The sequence below is a fragment of the Pipra filicauda genome, unplaced genomic scaffold (genome assembly GCF_003945595.2).
Source record: "Pipra filicauda isolate LSUMZ 115617 unplaced genomic scaffold, ASM394559v2 scaffold210_size2929891_pilon, whole genome shotgun sequence".
NCBI lineage: Eukaryota > Metazoa > Chordata > Aves > Passeriformes > Pipridae > Pipra > Pipra filicauda.
In genome coordinates, this window is record NW_024104322.1 from 82,562 (window position 1) to 100,742 (window position 18,181).

Sequence of the window (18,181 nt, forward strand, 5' to 3'; positions counted from 1 at the left end):
TATATGGGTGATGGCCACCTCCTGAACACCTACATTTGAGTACCAGCGTCTGTATTTTCTGGGTACAACACATAGCATTCCCTTTTTGTTTTGATCATCATATTTTTATGGTTTCTATCTCCAACCTCGATTCTTCTATTTGTTGTCTGGGGATTTTTATTTAGGGTTTTTTTTCAAGGAGCACTTCTGGCTTTTTTGTGCTCTTCACCACAGATTTTGGTTTTCAAACACCGTGAAAATAATCAGCAACACTTGTCAAGCCAAGGGATTAATCTGAAAATATTCAAAAGAGCAATTTATTTTTGCCTCCTTTTCCTCTGCACTGCAACCAACATAACAGTGAAGAAAACCTATTTCCCTGCTTTTCATATCGCATTTTTTCCAAATCATGATCTCACTAGGAAATATCTGCTGCATGTGCTGCATGTGAGAAGAATCCCCCCACCCAAGTTGGCTCTTCCTTAAAAAGAAGTATTTGCAAGCCACATGGCATAGCTGGAGCTGGCAACAACTCTGACCTGAAAGGGGGTACCACAAATCTGCCCTATTTTGCTCCAAGCCTGTCCAGTGAGACTGTTATCAGTGTACCTGATAATGTACAACAGCATTTTGCCTATGACTTTTAGGCACTGTAGATATAAAGTTCATTTAAAACTGGAATGTTCTCAGTGACAGGTTTTATGCTTGGTCTTCCCAAACACCTAGTCTTATTTGAACCCTCTGTGTCCATCCACAAGGTAGGGAGGAAAATGTAAACTATAGAGGCACAGAATAACTTTACTCTTCATCATAAAGCAAAGTGCAAGAGAGAGAAATAGCTACAAGTTCACGGCAAGAAGGAGAATGGCAAACCTTGTATATCCTATCAGCACCAAACTACATGATATGATCACTTCTGTTCTTAGAAACTGACCTACAGGACAATATAATGGACACAGGAGATGGATCTATACAGATGTGACCAGACTATCCAGGCAGGCCTTGTGCTGAGCTTGGCAAAACAGAGAACAGAGGATAGTTCTTTGATAAAATGTGCACACCATCTAACCAAAAATAAAAGTGGACAAAGGAAGTCAACAGGAAGAAGTGAAGGGGGTTTTCTAATGCCATAGAGCAGACTGAACAAGTAATAGGAATACAGCTCTTACCAAGTCCCCTCTATTTCCCTAACCACAAGATGTGCTGCTGCATACCAGCAATCGTTCTATGAGATCAAGACTTTACTGTTTATTGATTCACTATTTACAAGCTGAAAACAGACAAACAGTTCAGAAGTGTAGTAAGAAATCAATGGATCACTGTTAATTTCTCTCCCAGTATCCATTGTTCCCTATGAGATGCTTCCACACAGTTTTTATGGGAGCTCTCTAAGCAACAATGCAGCCCTTCTTAATCCAAGCAGCAACATACTTTTCAAAGTTTCATTTCCAAGAAGATACTTCAGCTGCTGAAAGGTTTAAAATTTCTCAGTTTGTCAAGCTCCTTGGGGCAGTGGGAGGAAGAAAAGATTGGTAGGTCCAGCAGTGAAAATAAATTCCCTAAAGAAGAGAAGATTGGGCACTGAATAATAAGTGGAAAAATGGCCAAAACATCAGTTGTGAAAAGTCAAACTTCTATAAGTGTTCCTACAAGATCTCACATTTATCTACAGACAGTAACACGTCTAGACTTATAACAATCTTCTGAAATACATAAAGATAGCCTTTTCCCTGCAGATTAGTTATCCCAGGTGCAAAGAAGATAACATTAACAATTCCCAAAGTCTGACTTGCTGCAAAACTAATGAAGTCAGGTCACATATTTTCTGGTCTTGATATGAAACTCATTCAAAACATCAGACTTTACTAACACAAAATGCTTAAAACACCCTGCAGAGGAGCAAAGGGATTTTGTTTTATTGCAGCCATTTAGGAACACTGACAATCATTTGTCAGAGGCCCATTGTAAGAGTACTGGCACCAAAATTCAGTTCTCAACATGTAAGTACTGATCTATACTCACCCTGGTTTTGCTTATAAACATAAGTAACTTGTGTTTCTACAGCAAAGTAAAAAGTATGAGAACTTTCTTCTTTCTTAGATAAAGAATGCATCAGCAAGTCATAATAGGGGGTTTTAATTAAGAAATATTAAGAAATATTTTACAGAGTGTGCTTAAAAGGTATAGAATAAGATGCAGCATTTCTGGCCAAAGTATTTAAATGTAGAAATTCATTGACTATTTTCTACTGTACCTAAGTTAAGAATAGATATTTTAAGAAAAGTAAGTAGTCAGAACTCCAAAACACAAGTGCTCATGCATTCATTTGCTACAGTCATACAGCTGTATGGACACTGTGTGACAAACACTGTTAGAATTACACGATTTTCTCTTCACACTGGAGAAGTGTGGCCCTATAGAGTAAGACTAAGGTTTGTGGTTTACTGCTTGGAAAAAATCTGCTGTGTTGCTGTCTATATAGGCTGCATTGTGGCCAGTCTTTGCCCAAAGGATAAATATATATGGCTCCATTGACATGTACATTCAAAATGCTAAGCTAAATTCACACCCTTCACCTCAAAAGCTATGCAATTTAGCAACGTTTCAAATCTATAGCTAAAATTTCAGGCTTTTGAAGCACTGAGGAGCTTTAACCAGTGCCTATTTTCAAGACACGCAAAGAAGAAAAAATTCACATGCAGAGTCATGTGAATAATGAATTCCCTCATGAAGCCCTAGAGATCCCCAAGTTAACAGCTAATGCAAGAGATTTTCGACAAATTTTGCAGGACAATCTAGCTTGAACTAAATCTCAAAAAATATAATAAGATGTGTCAGATATTGGACAAGATAGTCAAAGAAGAAAAATAATATGAAAGAAACTTTTCCCTGGTGAGATATTCTTTTTCGGTTAAAAATTGGAGACTTTTTTTTCCCCAGTCATAATTGTACATCATTTTTCCACAGAATCTGATGTAATCAGAAGTTACCAAAAAGAAGAAAAAGAACCACAGCCCATTACATTTATTCCATATTCTGTTTTGGGTGAAAGCTGGGAATGAAAAGCCATGTTATCCACTGACAGATCATCAAAAGCCTTCCAGGAAAGTAACTTGTGGTCCATGTAGAGCAAGCAACAGAATCACTGGGTCTAAAGTAACCACTGGTGAAAATAAGACAACTGGGAAGCATCATTCCAATAGCCACCTTTTAAAACCTGAAAACAAATAAATTGGCAATTGCTAATTATAATAATTGCTGCTGGATAAAGTCTGAGCAATTACTACTTTGTCCTTAAGCCAGGTATAGTCTGAAGTAGGAGGCAGCAAATTCAGGTATTTCAAAATATACTGCTTCAAAGAAGAAGGTACTTTGTGAGATTTTAAAGAAAAGAAATACCACTTAAAAACCCCCCGATAACTCTCCTAAAATGGCACATTAAAATTTAGTAGCTGCTTTAAATTTTTAATTTAAATTGTTTCATGAAGCATCATGAGATAAATCCTGGCATCCTATATCTTCCATTTTGTTAAATTTAGAATAACTGAGACCAGTTTTTATCCAATGGTGATTGAAACATTTCCCGCCACCCCCTTCTCTCTCCCCAGCTCTTCTTTCTCCATGTTCCTTCTACATCTTTCTTGATTTGTGTTGCTTAAAAAAAAAAAAAGAAAAAAAAAAGTCACATAGATGTAGTAAGTCTACTTGGAGTAAGTTTGTCAGAGTATATAGCTATAGCTTCAGTCAACTCAAAAGATTTACAGTGTACAATACTTGAAAAGTTCTAGTTAATCATGGTCTATATTAAATAATTCCTTTTTAACAATCATAAAAATTTTAGTGGGAAAGTAGTGAAAAGTTATTAGAGACAGCATAGTCCAACACTGACATAAAGAGCAATAGCTGTTCAGTCAAAGCAGTGTGGTTTCTTCAAAGAAAATTTGTTCCCTCCTTCAACAATTTTACTACACTAATAAGTGAACAGAACAAGCAACAATAGAGTTTTATGTGCTTTTTCACAAGACATTGTGAAGAGTTATCTCACAAATTTTAACAAGGAAAATAAATAGCCTTGAGCACACATGCATTTAACTAGAGACATCCACACATATTCCTGCTAGGGAAGAAATAGTATAAATCTATTCTTTAACAAAGGAAATAAAATTAATGCTGGAATAAGCAAATCTCTATTAATTAATTGTATTATTGATACATTTATTAACAATTGGAAAGCAGCACAAGAGAGTCATGAAATGAAGGTATTATGAATAAATGCACAAAGGAACTCTCCTCCAAAGAGAAGCACAGGAATATGGGTGATCAAGGGGAAAAGTACATTCTGTGTTGTCTTGTTTTCAAATACACTATAAATACTTAAAATATTATTATGCAAAAAACAGAGCTTAGTACTATTAAATAAATGATTGTAAAATTTGATTTTTTAAAGAAAAATGTTAATTGACATCAAGTGTAAAGTCAAAATCAAATAACTTTGCTTCATATGTCAGTAAGAACTGTTAAGTCTTGAACATTTCTACAGGTATATTTGAGAAAGTAAATCTTTGAGAAAGTATTTATAACATTCAAAACTATGCACTGTGGTTTGCAGAGCAGACACTGGACTCCTTCCAGGAGGTGGAAGCACTCCATGTAGAGCCAGAATGGTGGGAGTGATTATGGCAGACCCAGAGCCTTCCTCTCATTAGAAGAAGATGGTTCTGGGAATCTGTCACATCCAGCCAGCAGAAAAAAGGGAGCAGGAGATATTCCAGGCAAGATGCAGCAAAAGTGGTTTGCAAACAAAGCACTTGCTGCAAGACAGGGTGTTTTTTTTGGGTTTTGGTTTGTATTCATTCTAAACAACATCCTCCAGAAACACCAATATCCCAGTTTATCCTGTACCTATATTGGTGAACGAGCAGAAGCTGAACAGTAACAGTAGTACTTAAAGTGAAAAAAATGTTTAAAGCGCAAAGCTTCTAATAAATTCCTAGCTTACACCTGAAACTTCAGGGCCTGGGCAGGCACTTAAAAGCCACAAACACACACGTGGCCAAACAAACCCAAATTGCTGCAGAGATCCGAAGCCAGTGCTGAAGGTTTGGGTTTTCATTGCCTTCACTTGGTGACCAGCTTAGCTTGAAGGGATGTCAGCGTTAGCTGACACTGTGCAGCGGGGTGTCTGTCACAGACAGAACTGATCATGGGAGGAACAAGAGAGGCGTTATTTTTGTTTCCCACAAGTATTCCACAGGCAGTGACTGTGTTTAAGGTTTAAAGCCAATCCCAGCTCAAATGCCTAGGTGTCAAAAGGCAGACGGGTTCTTAAAAGTCACTGCTTTGCGGTGGGGCTGTTTCTCACTCTTAACAGTGGTGCAACTTTACAACGCTGTCTGAGTGGTGTGAAAAGAAAGGAATAAGTTAAATGAAGGCTTTTATAGTTCCCCAGTAGCTCCTGTCACTCAAAACACAGCCGTTCTTAATCCCAGTTCCAATAAACAGTGGAAACCATTCCCCTGAAATTCATGTTGCAAAGCAGGGTAAAGGGAAGGGTTCAGACGACCGCCTTGCTCTTGGGCCTGGGGGATGCCAGCAGCTTTAGTAGCCAAGTTAGCTCATTAGAAAAGGCAGAAACTAGCTCAAAGGTGAACAAAACGATGAAATAAAGGAGAAATATTCTTCATCTGTCCAGATTTTAGTCAGCCTGTAAAGAGGATGAAATGCAGTGGGACAAATAAATTTTAGAAGCAGACTAGCTGACTAGGATTTTTTATTTTTTTATTGGATTTTTTTCTCATTTCAGATGAAAGGGCAGGATAGAACTTTGCATCCCAAATGCCAAACATTTTTTTTGAGAAAGGGGATATATTTCAAGAATACCCACTGTTAAAGCACACACACTGAGTCCCTGTTATGTGGGTTGGTGGTAGAAATTAGAGGCCAGAGCTTTGGCTGTTTCTGCCTGCCAGGGGCTCACATTTACCCATAGTAAAATAATTTTGTTGGTCCAAGTTTATATACCTACAGAGTTGGTTTTAGTAACACCTATCAAATTGATGCACTAACCCTTATTTAATATCAATAAAGTATTTAGTAATTCTAGATTATAATTCAGTTGAGGGTCACTAAAGAAAAACATTATTTTAGAGTCTGAAAAGAATTATATAGGGGCATTTTCTTCCTTTGATGGTTGAAACTTGGCCCACACCACTGATGAAGTTTTGATTTAATGGCTGTTTTTTGTCCTATGTCAAATAATACATAGTTTTGATTCCATTCCAAGCAAATAAGTGACTATGCTGGGCCGCTAGTCATGGTATCAATCCTTACGAAAGACTCACAAAAAGGATAAATAGGCTACATAATGAAAGAAACATAAAAGTGGTACAAGACAAACTATTCAGGGTATCACAGCATGAAAACATTTTGTGATTACTGAAATGCCAATATGGCAAGCTTTCATGTAATATTCTCTGCTCTTCAAAAACACAGGAGGGTTATCTCACCATTTTGAAATTTAAAAATTTAAAAATGCTCAGTTGAGAGCCTTCTTTCAAACCCCCACAGAGGAGAAAGCATAAAAAGCTATATAACTGGGTGAAAGCAACAACAACAACAAAACGAAACCCCAACAAACAAACAAAACCCCCCACAAACAAATAAAAGCCAAAACAAACAAAAAGCCAAAACAAGAAAGCAACAACAGCAACAAAAGACACACAAGGAGAACTACTATTATCCATCCTAAATTAATGGAAAGGGGAAAAGCAGGAATTTGCATTCAGTTCCAGGACCAGCATAGAAGAAACAGAAATATACTTAATCTTCTGTCAAGGGCAAGGAGGAAAGCCAGAGGAACAGTGTAGTTCCGGCTCTGCTCTCAGGCTCACCTAGAGAACATCTACGTTGACATTTTAGTCCAGACCAGGAACACGCTCCTGTCATAAATACTGGGACTGTTTTCCCTCATTTGTTTTTATTCAAATTTCAGAGCACAAATAGCATGCTCTAAACACAAATCTGCGCTCTGTCTGTCGATGGGCATTTGGTCTAGATGGTAAGACTAGATCTTGCCCTAAGGAGAAAAAACACGAAATGTGTAAAGTGTGGATGCCAGGTCCATTGATGCTCCTTTAAAAACGAAATAAATCTTTTACTAACACAGATATAACTCTATACACTATCCACCACTTGGGTTGGATTGTTACTTCCCCAAATAGACTTTCAAAACAATAAGCACCCAAACTGTTACATGCCAAAAAAAAAAAAAAAAAAGAACAAAGAATTTACTGATAAGGAATAATTCAATAAGGAAAAGTGGATGATTAGAGAAGCAGGTTGAAAACAATGAGACTTTTCCCCCAATCTCTGGGAATTACTACAAGCCAAAAATATAAGTTTAAGAAACCCGGCAGGATATATGACTCCTTCAATTTCTACTGAGTTATAACTGAATGATTTTCAAACTTTCAATGGAATATGCAGGTACCATGGAGCCATAATAGTCCAATTAAAAATGCATTATAGATTCCAAGGAAACTAAGCTATATCTCTGGGTTACGCAGTGGAATTTATTAGTCCTTGCACACTGGCTGCTATTATGATCAAAAGCAATTTTTCATGTTAAAAGTGTAACTGTCAGTTTTAAAAATGTCCCAATGTAACTCAAGTCTCCTGCTACCATACAGTCTTCAAGCCATCCAGAAAGCAGATCTTTAGGAGGTATAGTATGAATTATTTATTTATTGGCCTTCTAGAGTGATTCTTTATGAAAGAATTACAATCACCTAACTACGATGGTAGAGAGAACAAGAGAATCATTGAAGTAATGCAGAAACAGTACAAGATAAAGGTATTTTGAAACAGAGAATTGAATCAAATCTGAACCCAGTTCAAACTGTCCTACTACAACTGAAAATGAATTACAATTTTGGAAGTACTTCTCCAAATTGCACATCCAGCTGACACCACAGCCACAGTTAACCACAAATCAAAGCCAAACCACAACGTTTTACTGGGGATATTAGTTGTCACTGTCAGTTCTTCTCAAAAGATTTTTAAGAGAATCATAATTTTGGCAATAATTGCAGCACTGTCATATTTTCAGTTCATCAAGGATAAAAGTTTAAAATCAGTTAAACTAAGGATTTTATTTCTAATATATTGTTAAATTCTTTACTAGATTTAGGTAAGCTTAAGCCAAGTGAAATTTTTTGGTAACACTCAGTTTGCCAAGGGATGCCTGATATTTTTCTGCTAACACAATAAAAAACACAATACAGATAAGTGTGGTGGGGTTTTTTTTCCCTAGCTGGATGAATCCACTTATCTCACCTCAAGACATCTGGCAAAATAGAAAACCAGATGCAGGATACTGACATCTTCATGCAAGTCATTCATGACCTAGAAAGAATCAGACTGAAAAGCACGATCCTTTCTTGTGCTGTGCCTCCTCGTGGATGTCACTATTTGTCATCCCCAGTTCGCTATATTTTGATATAGATACAGTCAAAACACACATGCTAACACCCGGGGCAAAATGACAGGCATGTACAACATTACACCATGAATTTTCTTCTGCAGAGCCTACAGAGACCCCTCTGGTTCTCACAACCCCCTGCACCCCTACTTTCAGGCCAGAAAAAACAATTTGCATCTGTTTTTTTGGAAGTAATACGTACTTGACAGCGTCCTATTCTTAAAATGGTAGATAATAATCCATTTCTAACATTTTAAGCTTTTTTAAAAATTAATTCTCCTTTCCTCTCAACCTAAGAAAGCAAAGTTGAATGCAGACCAGCAGTTGAACTCCTACTCACTGCCATGTGTTTGATTCAAAATACATTAGCAACTAAGTAAAAACAAGCTAAAGATACAGTGGAAAGGTTCAATAATTTCATGTGTACTACTAGAAGGGTAAACAAAGTGCATATTCAGCACATATAAAATAAATACATAAATACTAACTAAAATTTTAATTTTTTGCTTTTTGGAAAATCTAGCTGTTTTGTGTGACCCACAGACTCAATATGTTTGATTTTAGCTAAGGTTTTCCTGTGCAAATACTGTAAATGAACACAGTATCTTTAACAGAAATTTCACCAATTCAAAAATAATGTAACAAAACCAGTTCAGTTTGCTCAAGTAGTGTCCTATTTCTCCACAGAGCTGGATAACTTTTTGCTGAATATAACAGCAATGTAACATTCATTTATTAAAATGCTCAGGGCTGGGAAAAATATTTTTGGTAAATGCAATACATAAAACTGTGCCATCAGTAAAGCTGCAATTTTGGCAACAGCAGGAGCACACAGTACCTTTGACATCACTGGTATGGCATTTGTAATGGTGAGCTGAAGCCACTTTCCTGAAAGATGTTCTACCTGGAGGCATGAAAGGCAACCAGTGTAGGGGTAAGCCATCACAAAAAGTTCTAAACTGTGATTTTCTATATTTACCCTTTATATTTTCCCAGAGTAAAAATGTGCAAGACCTTCTGCTATGGTTTGTAGGGTGAGCACTAAGATTATACCAGGACATCCACCCATTTCCCAAAGTCCTTACTTACCAAACAATTCAGTTTTGACATACTTTTAAGGAGTGTCTCTGACAACGTTGATGGGGATGAATATTTTTCACTCAGTGAGAGGAATACTGTGGTAGAAACAGTGAGGTGGACACGAGCCAGCTGGAGAATGTGTTTGTGTAGCTACCCAGTTACATCCACACCCTTTTCTGGCCCTGGCCTACAGCTTGGGCTGAGACAAGTGAAAGAAAACAAAGGGCAATCAATATTAAAAGTGGGGAAATAAGCTCCACACTTTTTTCACTAGTTTGTCAAAAAATAGATCATCTTTTCATTCGTTCTTCCCATTTCCTAGCAAATATGACATTCCATAAGGTGGAAACATTGGAAAGTTAATTTTGGAGCAATTACACCGTTGCAGACTTCCTCAGCTTTCATTTTTATTTTTCATTCAACAAGTTATTAGTGTTAATGATACCCTTGGCCAATCCCATCCTCACAGGACCAGGTGGTACATGTTAACACCTCCAAATTAACAGCTATGTTTAAGATAGAGACACTGGTAGGCTTGTTCAGCCCTTTATATGAGAAGAAGCTACTTGTCTCACTACATGGGAAAGGTCAGGTCAGTACTTGCAGGCTGGCACCAGTCTTAAGAGGTTCACTGTAAGGGTCTGCAGTAGTGTCTAGGCAAATGTGGAGAGTAAAAATAAAGTTTCAAGGAGTTAGCAGGCAAGAAAAATTTCCAGAAGAATGGTATGGCTCAAAATATTCCAATTTTACACCAAGGAGTATGATATATTTTTCCCTAAGGCATGAGTGCCTATACTCTTCTGGTTCATTCATTTACTTTAGTCTCCACTATAACTTCATCTTTCTTATTTAGGATTGTATTGAAGAAACAAAGAAAATGTGTCTTGCTAAAAATTCACATTTTACCTTCAGTTGAATTAAACAGGGCTAACATGAATGTGAATTTGGTTAGGGACAAGCAACTTTATACTGAGAACTCTGTTTTTACACAGGCTTTGGAAGAGCACTTTTTCTCCTTGTGAATATTTTCTTTTTCTTTGTGAGTGATTAGAATATAGTACTCTATTAGACAAGACATATATGTGAGAAAGAGTGATGTTTGTCAATCATATTAACTGAGGTGAAAAACCAGCCTGGATTAAAAAGGAAGGGGTCAGATTTTAATGTTTTAAAGTAAGGGTTTTAGTGTTTCACCAGCAGTGCTAACTTATGTAACATCACGGTGATTTTTATCTAGGATTGATAGATGTGCATATATGAAAAAGGTTTTTTTAACAGAATAGTTTAGTCCATGTTTATGTCTGCACCAATATAACTGTTCTCATAAAACTATACACCAGAACCAATGTAGTAAATCTAATCCAAAACCTGTACACCATGTATCTGTTATAAAAGCTGAGGACTTTTAGGCCCTTGATGGATGGTACTAGGCAACAGCTTCTTCCCATACAGAGCTGTAAATGGATCAGTACTTGCTGATCCACTGCCTGTATCAGACAACTCAGGACCAGATGATACTCAAGACAAGTCCTAGATGACTGGAGAATTTTGTAGGCATATAAGGTGTGCTGATTGAGGCAAGAATTGAGTCCTTCTGTGAGACAGAGGTCCAAGTTTCAGGACATAAAAATCAAAACCTTTTGTCTTCAGGCATCTGCAGTTCATTCTTTTCATATAAAGAATTGCCTAAAACCTGCTTGGAGAGTTTCCAATTTTGATATAAGTAATTTGTCAACTCAAAGTACCTAGGAAACAAACTTTCCTGCAATGGGCTTAGTGCTAATTAAGAGAAATGCCTACTCTAGAAGCAATGTGGCAACTCAGAATGGATAAATTGCATATACTCATGAACAAAGCAAATACCCATTCTGTTATTCAGCCTAATGGAAAGGGGGGATAAAACAGAAAAAGCAAACCCAGAGATAATCCTGGGTATGTAAAGAAAGCATAAAGACAAAATCAGTGAGAGTGCAATGTTGAGCGGGTGGTGACAGTCATCTCAGTGATGACTGTGGTGCACGCAGTTTGCTATACCATGAATAAAATACTGCTTTCGGACCTGATCTGACTGAAGGATGATCACTACTTCCACAGAAAGCAGTCAAATACTCCATTAATCAAAAGATAATTGTAGATACTATCCCAGCTTCCAGTCCCACCAGAGCCACTGTGTTTGTAGGTCCCGCTCTTGTCCTCTCATCTCCTATTAACCACTATGACCAGTACCATCCAGTAATCATCATTTCATGTACCTTTATCTCTGTCATTCTCTTTCATCTCCTGCAGTTGCTCTAACTCTTATTTTATCAAAGCCTTGTTTTAACCCAGCAAGCAAACTCAGAGTTTACAGTTGTTGGAAGAAGGAATCTGGTGGAGCTCCCAGGGAAGCACAGAGAAGTGGCATAAATTAGGCACTATATCCAAGTCCTGGAGCTTGCTGTACCACAGATTTAATCAGAGAAGCAGATGGGCGGAGATACTACACACAGTAAAGGCATAAACAAAAAGATACAAATGAAACCCTCCAGGTCAAATAAAGGGTCATACTTTCCCTCCTTGGGCAGTAGTTTGAGTATTTTTAACATCAAGGTCTTTAAGGGGCTCCAGAAATAACACCTAACTTAATTCTTCAGCTAGTAGCCAGTTACAAAGCACTGAGGCCATTTCAGAAACACCCTCAGTAAAGCATCTCCTGTAGCGTCAGGCAGCTTAGAGGGATTCTCAGGTGACAGAAAATCCCTGGGACTCCCCAGTCCCTGGCCATTTCTCTGGCTGGAGAAGCCACCATCAGCAGCAGTTCCAATGCAGACACTTCCAGGTAAGGCAGATGGCCTCCCCTGCACCCTCTTCTCTTCTTCCTAACTGCTACTGTTCTACTCCTCTGCCCTTTTCCTTGGACCCCCTCTCTTGGATTCCTGGGTCAAGCAAGAGAAAGGGGTTAGGATGGGATAAGTAAAATGGCTAAGATACCTCAGCTACTATTTTCAGACGGAGATACTGAACTTTTAGATCAGTACTAGAAACAAGGAGCTACTACATTTTAAAACTGAAATAACAGAACATTTCAGATGCCTATGTGGCAGCTGAAGAGTCTACAGGAAGCTTTGCAAAACAATGCAAAAATCAAACCAGTATTTCTCACACAGCTACTCGGTTCCAGGGCATATTTCATGCAATTACTCAGCAAGGCACTGAAATCTTCGTGTAGAGCAAGTGAGGAGGCCCCAAGACTTGAAACCACAAACTGGCCAGGTGCAAAATCTGCATGCTCCAAGAGGATCTGTTACACCAATTACCCACTTGGTGGTTTGAGACAGTCTTGCAGGAATTGTGCTTCACACTCTATCCACAGCAAATCATTACTGCATATGGTATATCTTTACTAACATTCTACATATGGATGAGCTATATGTTCATATCCATCCATTTCCAGAATTTTCTATGTCAAAGTTATAGGAGTAAGAGTAGCTTAGAGGAAGAAAACAGGAATTTTTATTTTTCTGCCTGAGCACTGTTTTGCAGCTGATCCTTTATATAGGTGCAAAAATCCACAGTGTAACATACCCAAGCACATGCATTTCCTAGACTCACTTTCACAAACTTTGGTTTATGCTGCGTTTTATTGCTGGCAGTAGAACTGTTGCACCTCCATAGCGAGCACAAGAGGTTGTAACATCCATAACTCACAAATACCACGTGCAGATGTACTTTCACAGTTTACAGCTCTGCTGAAATGGGTTTCTCATAATTCAGAGAGTGCTTACACACTGTTTCCACCACATAGCAAAATTATTTCATAATAAGATAAGAATCTCTGCTGCAGCAGATGAAAAACATTTGCTTGGAATATTCCAGCTAAACTGCAGATGAATGGCCCATTGCATTATGTATATCCTGATTACAGAACCCAGGGAATACAGTGGTGGGCTCAAGTTACCTGTTTTCTCTAGTCTTATTGGCAGTTTTGGGTGTTCGTTATATTTTCCTTCTGGAGCCCCATCTAAGCTAGAAGACTACTAAGAAGGCAGCAATTCAGACACCTTTAAAAGCATGAGAATCCAGGATACTTGGTATTAGGGTACATTCATTTTTAAAGCATGGAGAACCATAAAAATTTTCTTTAAAAAGAAATAAATAATCACATATGTAGTTTAAAAGCTGACATCATCTAAAGTTATGAACACTGAAAGCAAGACCATAACTACATTAGATTATGAAAGAAGCCCTGACCAGAAGGGGAAAATTATGTTCCTCACTCTTACAAAGATGCCATGGAAAGACAGCAGGCACAAGAGGTCTAGATCACTAAAGGAACAGGCTGAGTAAACAGTTATAGGGAGATTTTGGATAAATTACATGATTATCCACTACTTAAGGAATAGGACTGAAGAAGATGAATCCTGTCTCTGTGTTTGCCTTTGACCTGTTTCAAGGCTCCTATTTTCCAAGTCACTTAAGCCATTCACATTATTAAAAGTTCCATGTTACAGTTCCAGTTTTTTTTTACTTCATTAGCACCACTCATGAATAAAACCAAGTGGATACATAAATGTTTCGGCACCATAAGGCTGATGTAAAATCCATATAGTTGATGTCACTTATACTCCATCCCAGCATAATCAACAGCAAAATACTGTGCACATCTTGAAGATTCTTCCCAGCCATCAGACTGCCTTGTTGGGCAGTTGTGTCTCAAGTATTTTTCAGAAGAATAGATGCAATTGACCTTGATAACTTTTTCTCTACTCTCATGTATCTGCTAAATGGACAACTTGTATTGATCTTCTCCTCACTAATCTATGACTCCTAAGGGTGAAGAGGGGACTTCCAATGAAAAAATTCCTATCTTGAACTTAAGTGGACTGTGGCAAGTGTGGCAGGAGCATCTTGCTCTGCTATGAGCAGTATTAAATCCATCCAAATGGAAGGAAACTGCCTGGAAACTGTTTTCCAGAAGAAACTGCAGCAGGAGACCAGGATGACAACTGAACCTCAAAGTGTGGGTGCTTTTTATTTAAGCTCTTCCTAGTGGAGGCATGTGCAACCTTTCTCTTTCTTGATACACCAATCGTATTCAATTTACTCATTCTTCTGCGTGGTAACTAGAAGCCACCAGGACTACTGTCAAGGGGCAATCAAAGTAAAAAACTTTAAATGTTCAAATGCATCTGGTGGAGTGCATGGTGTCCCTCACATCATAAAGGGCTGCTGCAATAAACACACCCTAACTCTGCCTTTGCTTGCCCTGCTGCAATCTTTACTGTATTGTCTAACTAAAGCAATCAAAACAACCATCTGCTATGAGAGCTACATTCAGTTTGGGAAAAAAAAGTATCAAAATACACCAAACACTCTTCATCCAAAACACTCTTTATTTTGACCTCTATTAGTACAAGAACCCTGTCATGTTATCTCTTCTGCTTGCTCAGAACTCCCATTTGCTTCACAGCATCTTACTAAACAGAGTGAACAGTGGAGCTGTCAAATAAGAATACACACATTTCAGTTTAATATATCAAGTAGAAGAGAGAAGTGATAAGAATAGAAATTGTCTTTAAGGAAGGAATTAGCATGCTTACAAAAAAAACTCCACAACAACAAAACAAGTGGCCTAGTTCCCCCTTCTAGACTTCCTACCATATCCTGACTTTTCTACTACCATCTGCCAGAAAGGCAAGTTCCTCAGATATGATATCTATTTCTTGTTCTTTTTTCATTTACCAGCAAATCATGAAAAATCCTCCCCCACAGTTTATTAACTCACTAAGCCTCATAGACCTTTTTGCTTCTTTAAAACACTGTGCAACTGTCTGAATTTGGGATGCAAAGTGATTGAATTCTTCTTTTATGGTCTATGCTTCGGACAGTTGCTGAGCTCCAAAGACCCTTTACACTGGTGTAGCTTGTTCCTTCTTGTGCTGATGCCCACACATTTAGATGTGCTCCAAAGGACTTCTAAACCAAGAGAACTCGTGAGCAACTGCATTCATGCTGCAAGGACTTCATCACTAAAAACCCCCAAATAATATATTAACCCCACTAAAGGAATTAAGTTTGATTGAGCTGTTCCAAACTGCACCTCACCTTGTACTTCTGGAAAATTAGAATCTTCATCTGCACTTAAATTCTCACAAGCAGATAGCTTTGCTGCCTTAACTATCTGCTCTCAGAAGTTAAATACATCTATCTCAGGTGTTTGCAGCTGACAATTTAATAGCATTTTCTACTGTGTGTACGCTGACCGGCATTTTCTGTTGCTTGTAACCATGCCTTTTCAGGACAATGATTTTTCTTCTATCTCGGCAGAGATGTACTGCTCATTACAGAAAACCAAGTTGCCAACTTTGATGCTTCAAAAGTCAGATTTTTTTTCTGTTAGGTAAGTAAAGAAGGCATTTCCCCCCCCTCAACACTGTATTAGAAAGGCACACTAATTTTCAGCCTTCTGTCGCTCAGGAAAGAGCACAAGGAGTTACGCTCAAGTTTTAAGTTACCTCCTGGGAGTTCCTTTGAAAACTCCTAGTTTGATTGCTACGGTGCTTATATCAAAGCAAGAAATAGCTGTCCTGTTCCACACATCGCAGGGAAGGCAGCAGGGAAGAGTTTATGAACTGTAATTACCAGCTTACCCACTCAGGCTCCTTCCTAAAAGAAGAATCATTCATCATCCTCTTTTGTGCTACCGACTCCTTAAAAGGCCTACTCAGCTTAAACTCCCGGGTATCCCACCACAACCAGGCTCCCTAAGAGCCTATGCCAGGGCTACCTAGATGGATTTCAAAGGGAACATCGCGCCGCTTGCCTGCCTTATTTGGGAAACCCTCACTCTGCACCGGCTTGGCACAACCTCAGCGCCCGCGCAGGGCTTCGTAAACTGGAGCTCTGACAGAGATTTAACGAGAGGGAAGCTCAGATTGCGAAGAGCTCTGAGCACCGGCAAGAAGCAGAAACGAGAGTGAAAAGGGAGGGCGGGCTGACTAGAGTTGAGCGAAACTTGTCGAGTTAAAAACAAGCCCGAAAGGGCCCGGCGAGGAGCCCTCGGGAGGGCTCTGCGCGTGTTTGGCACAAAAATCTCCAGGAAGGAGGAAAAGGAAAGCCGGGGAGCGAGCGAGAGGGCCGGCGCGACCCGGGGGGGGGGGGGGGCGAGCGGCCAGGGGCCGGGGGTGTCCCCGGCCAGCGACCCGGGACCTCCGCGGCCCGCTCGCCCCCCCTGCCCGCTCGCAGGGGCAGGGCGGGGGCGGAGCGGCGCCGGGACGCCCCTGCACCCCCGCGGCGGCCGGGAGGCCTATGGGGGCGCGGCGCCGCCGCCGGAGCGCCCGCAGCCCCTCCCCGCCGCTGCCTGCGGGAGTGGGAATAAAGACAGATAGCGGGGCAGGCAGCGGCTGGGCGGGAGGGAGGGAGCGCGCAGAAAGTTTCGTGCGGAGCCCGCGGGCGGCGGCAGCGATGCCCGTGCTGCGCGGAGCGCTGGGGCTGGGCGGGCGCCGCCGGCCTTAGGGGAGCGAGAGCGGCGCGGGGCGCGGCTGCGAGCCCCCGGCCCGGCCCGTCCTGTCCGCTCCTCGGGCGGCCGAGAGGAAGCGCCCCGGGCAGGGACGGGAGAGCGGTGCTGCCGGAGCGGGGGGAGCGAGAGCGGCACCGCGGGGCCAGCCGCGCCGGCAGAGCCGGGGGGAAAGATGAGCTTGTTGTCAACCATCGACACCAGCGCCGCGTCCGTGTACCAGCCCGCCCAGCTCCTCAACTGGGTCTATCTCTCGCTACAAGACACGCACCAGGCCAGCGCCTTCGATGCCTTCAGACCCGAGCCCTCCTCGTCCCAGCACCCCGACCTCGGCTACACCAAGAGCACCCCGGAGCTGGGCTCCTCGCTCAGCTCCAGCTATCTCAACAGCTTCTTCCAGCTCCAGCGGAGCGAGGTGAGTCCGCCCCGCCGCCCGGCGCGCAGCCCCCGGCCCCCCCGGGACACAACCGCCATGATGCCTCGGCAGCCTCCTGCCCCCTTCCCCGAGCCGGGACCGAGCCCGCCCGCGGCACGGGGCAGCCCCGCTCCGCGCCCCGCTCGGCCGGGGCGGCCCGGCCGGCCGCGCCGGCTCCTTCTCCTGCTCCTCCTTCCCGGCCCCTTCCCGCCGGGCGCTCCCTCGCTGCCCGTCCCGCTAACGGGCCGGGGCGAGGCGCCGCCGCGGCCGCGGCATTGGCGCAGCCGCCGCCTCCTCCCGCCGCCCGCCGGCGGCGCGGGGCGCCCGTGTTGACAGTCTGGTCAATGGTTACACCGATTTCCCGTGCGCGGCCGGGACGCGGCCAGCGGGACGGGGGGCAGGACACGCAGAAAGTGCCACATCCGTCATAATGTGCAAAAATACCACCACCGCCGCCCCCTCCCCCTCCTTTCTTTTTTCTTTTCCTTCAAAGTGATGTTTAAAAAGCTTGCTACGAGAATACGTGTCGCTTATAAGAGAGATGAGGCCGGCACTGTTTGAAAGGAAGAGATATAAACAGGAACGTGACAAAAGCAGTGAAAAAGTTTTGTGCGCATTTCATAACGCAAGAACAAGACTAAATGAAACCAGAGGGAAGGAAGCTAAAAAACTAGGGTATGCGAAGACAATTCGCTGTGGAACTCCCTGTCACAGGAAGTTGTTGAGGTCAAGC

The 18,181-nt window shown here is 41.2% G+C and overlaps 1 protein-coding gene across 2 annotated transcripts in view; it reads left to right on the top strand.

The window, feature by feature from the left end:
• Positions 1 to 16,774: 16,774 nt before the first annotated feature.
• The window catches only part of ZCCHC24 (zinc finger CCHC-type containing 24), a 109,791-nt gene continuing 108,384 nt past the window's right edge, over positions 16,775 to 18,181 (top strand). Inside the window, exon 1 of one of the 2 annotated variants that reach the window (XM_027720647.2) lies at positions 16,775 to 17,448. In XM_027720647.2, coding sequence (XP_027576448.1) covers positions 17,209 to 17,448 — 240 coding nt within the window. In that variant the 5' untranslated portion in view covers positions 16,775 to 17,208. The remainder of the gene's footprint in view (positions 17,449 to 18,181) is intronic. The other variant, XM_027720646.2, reaches the window with a different exon arrangement.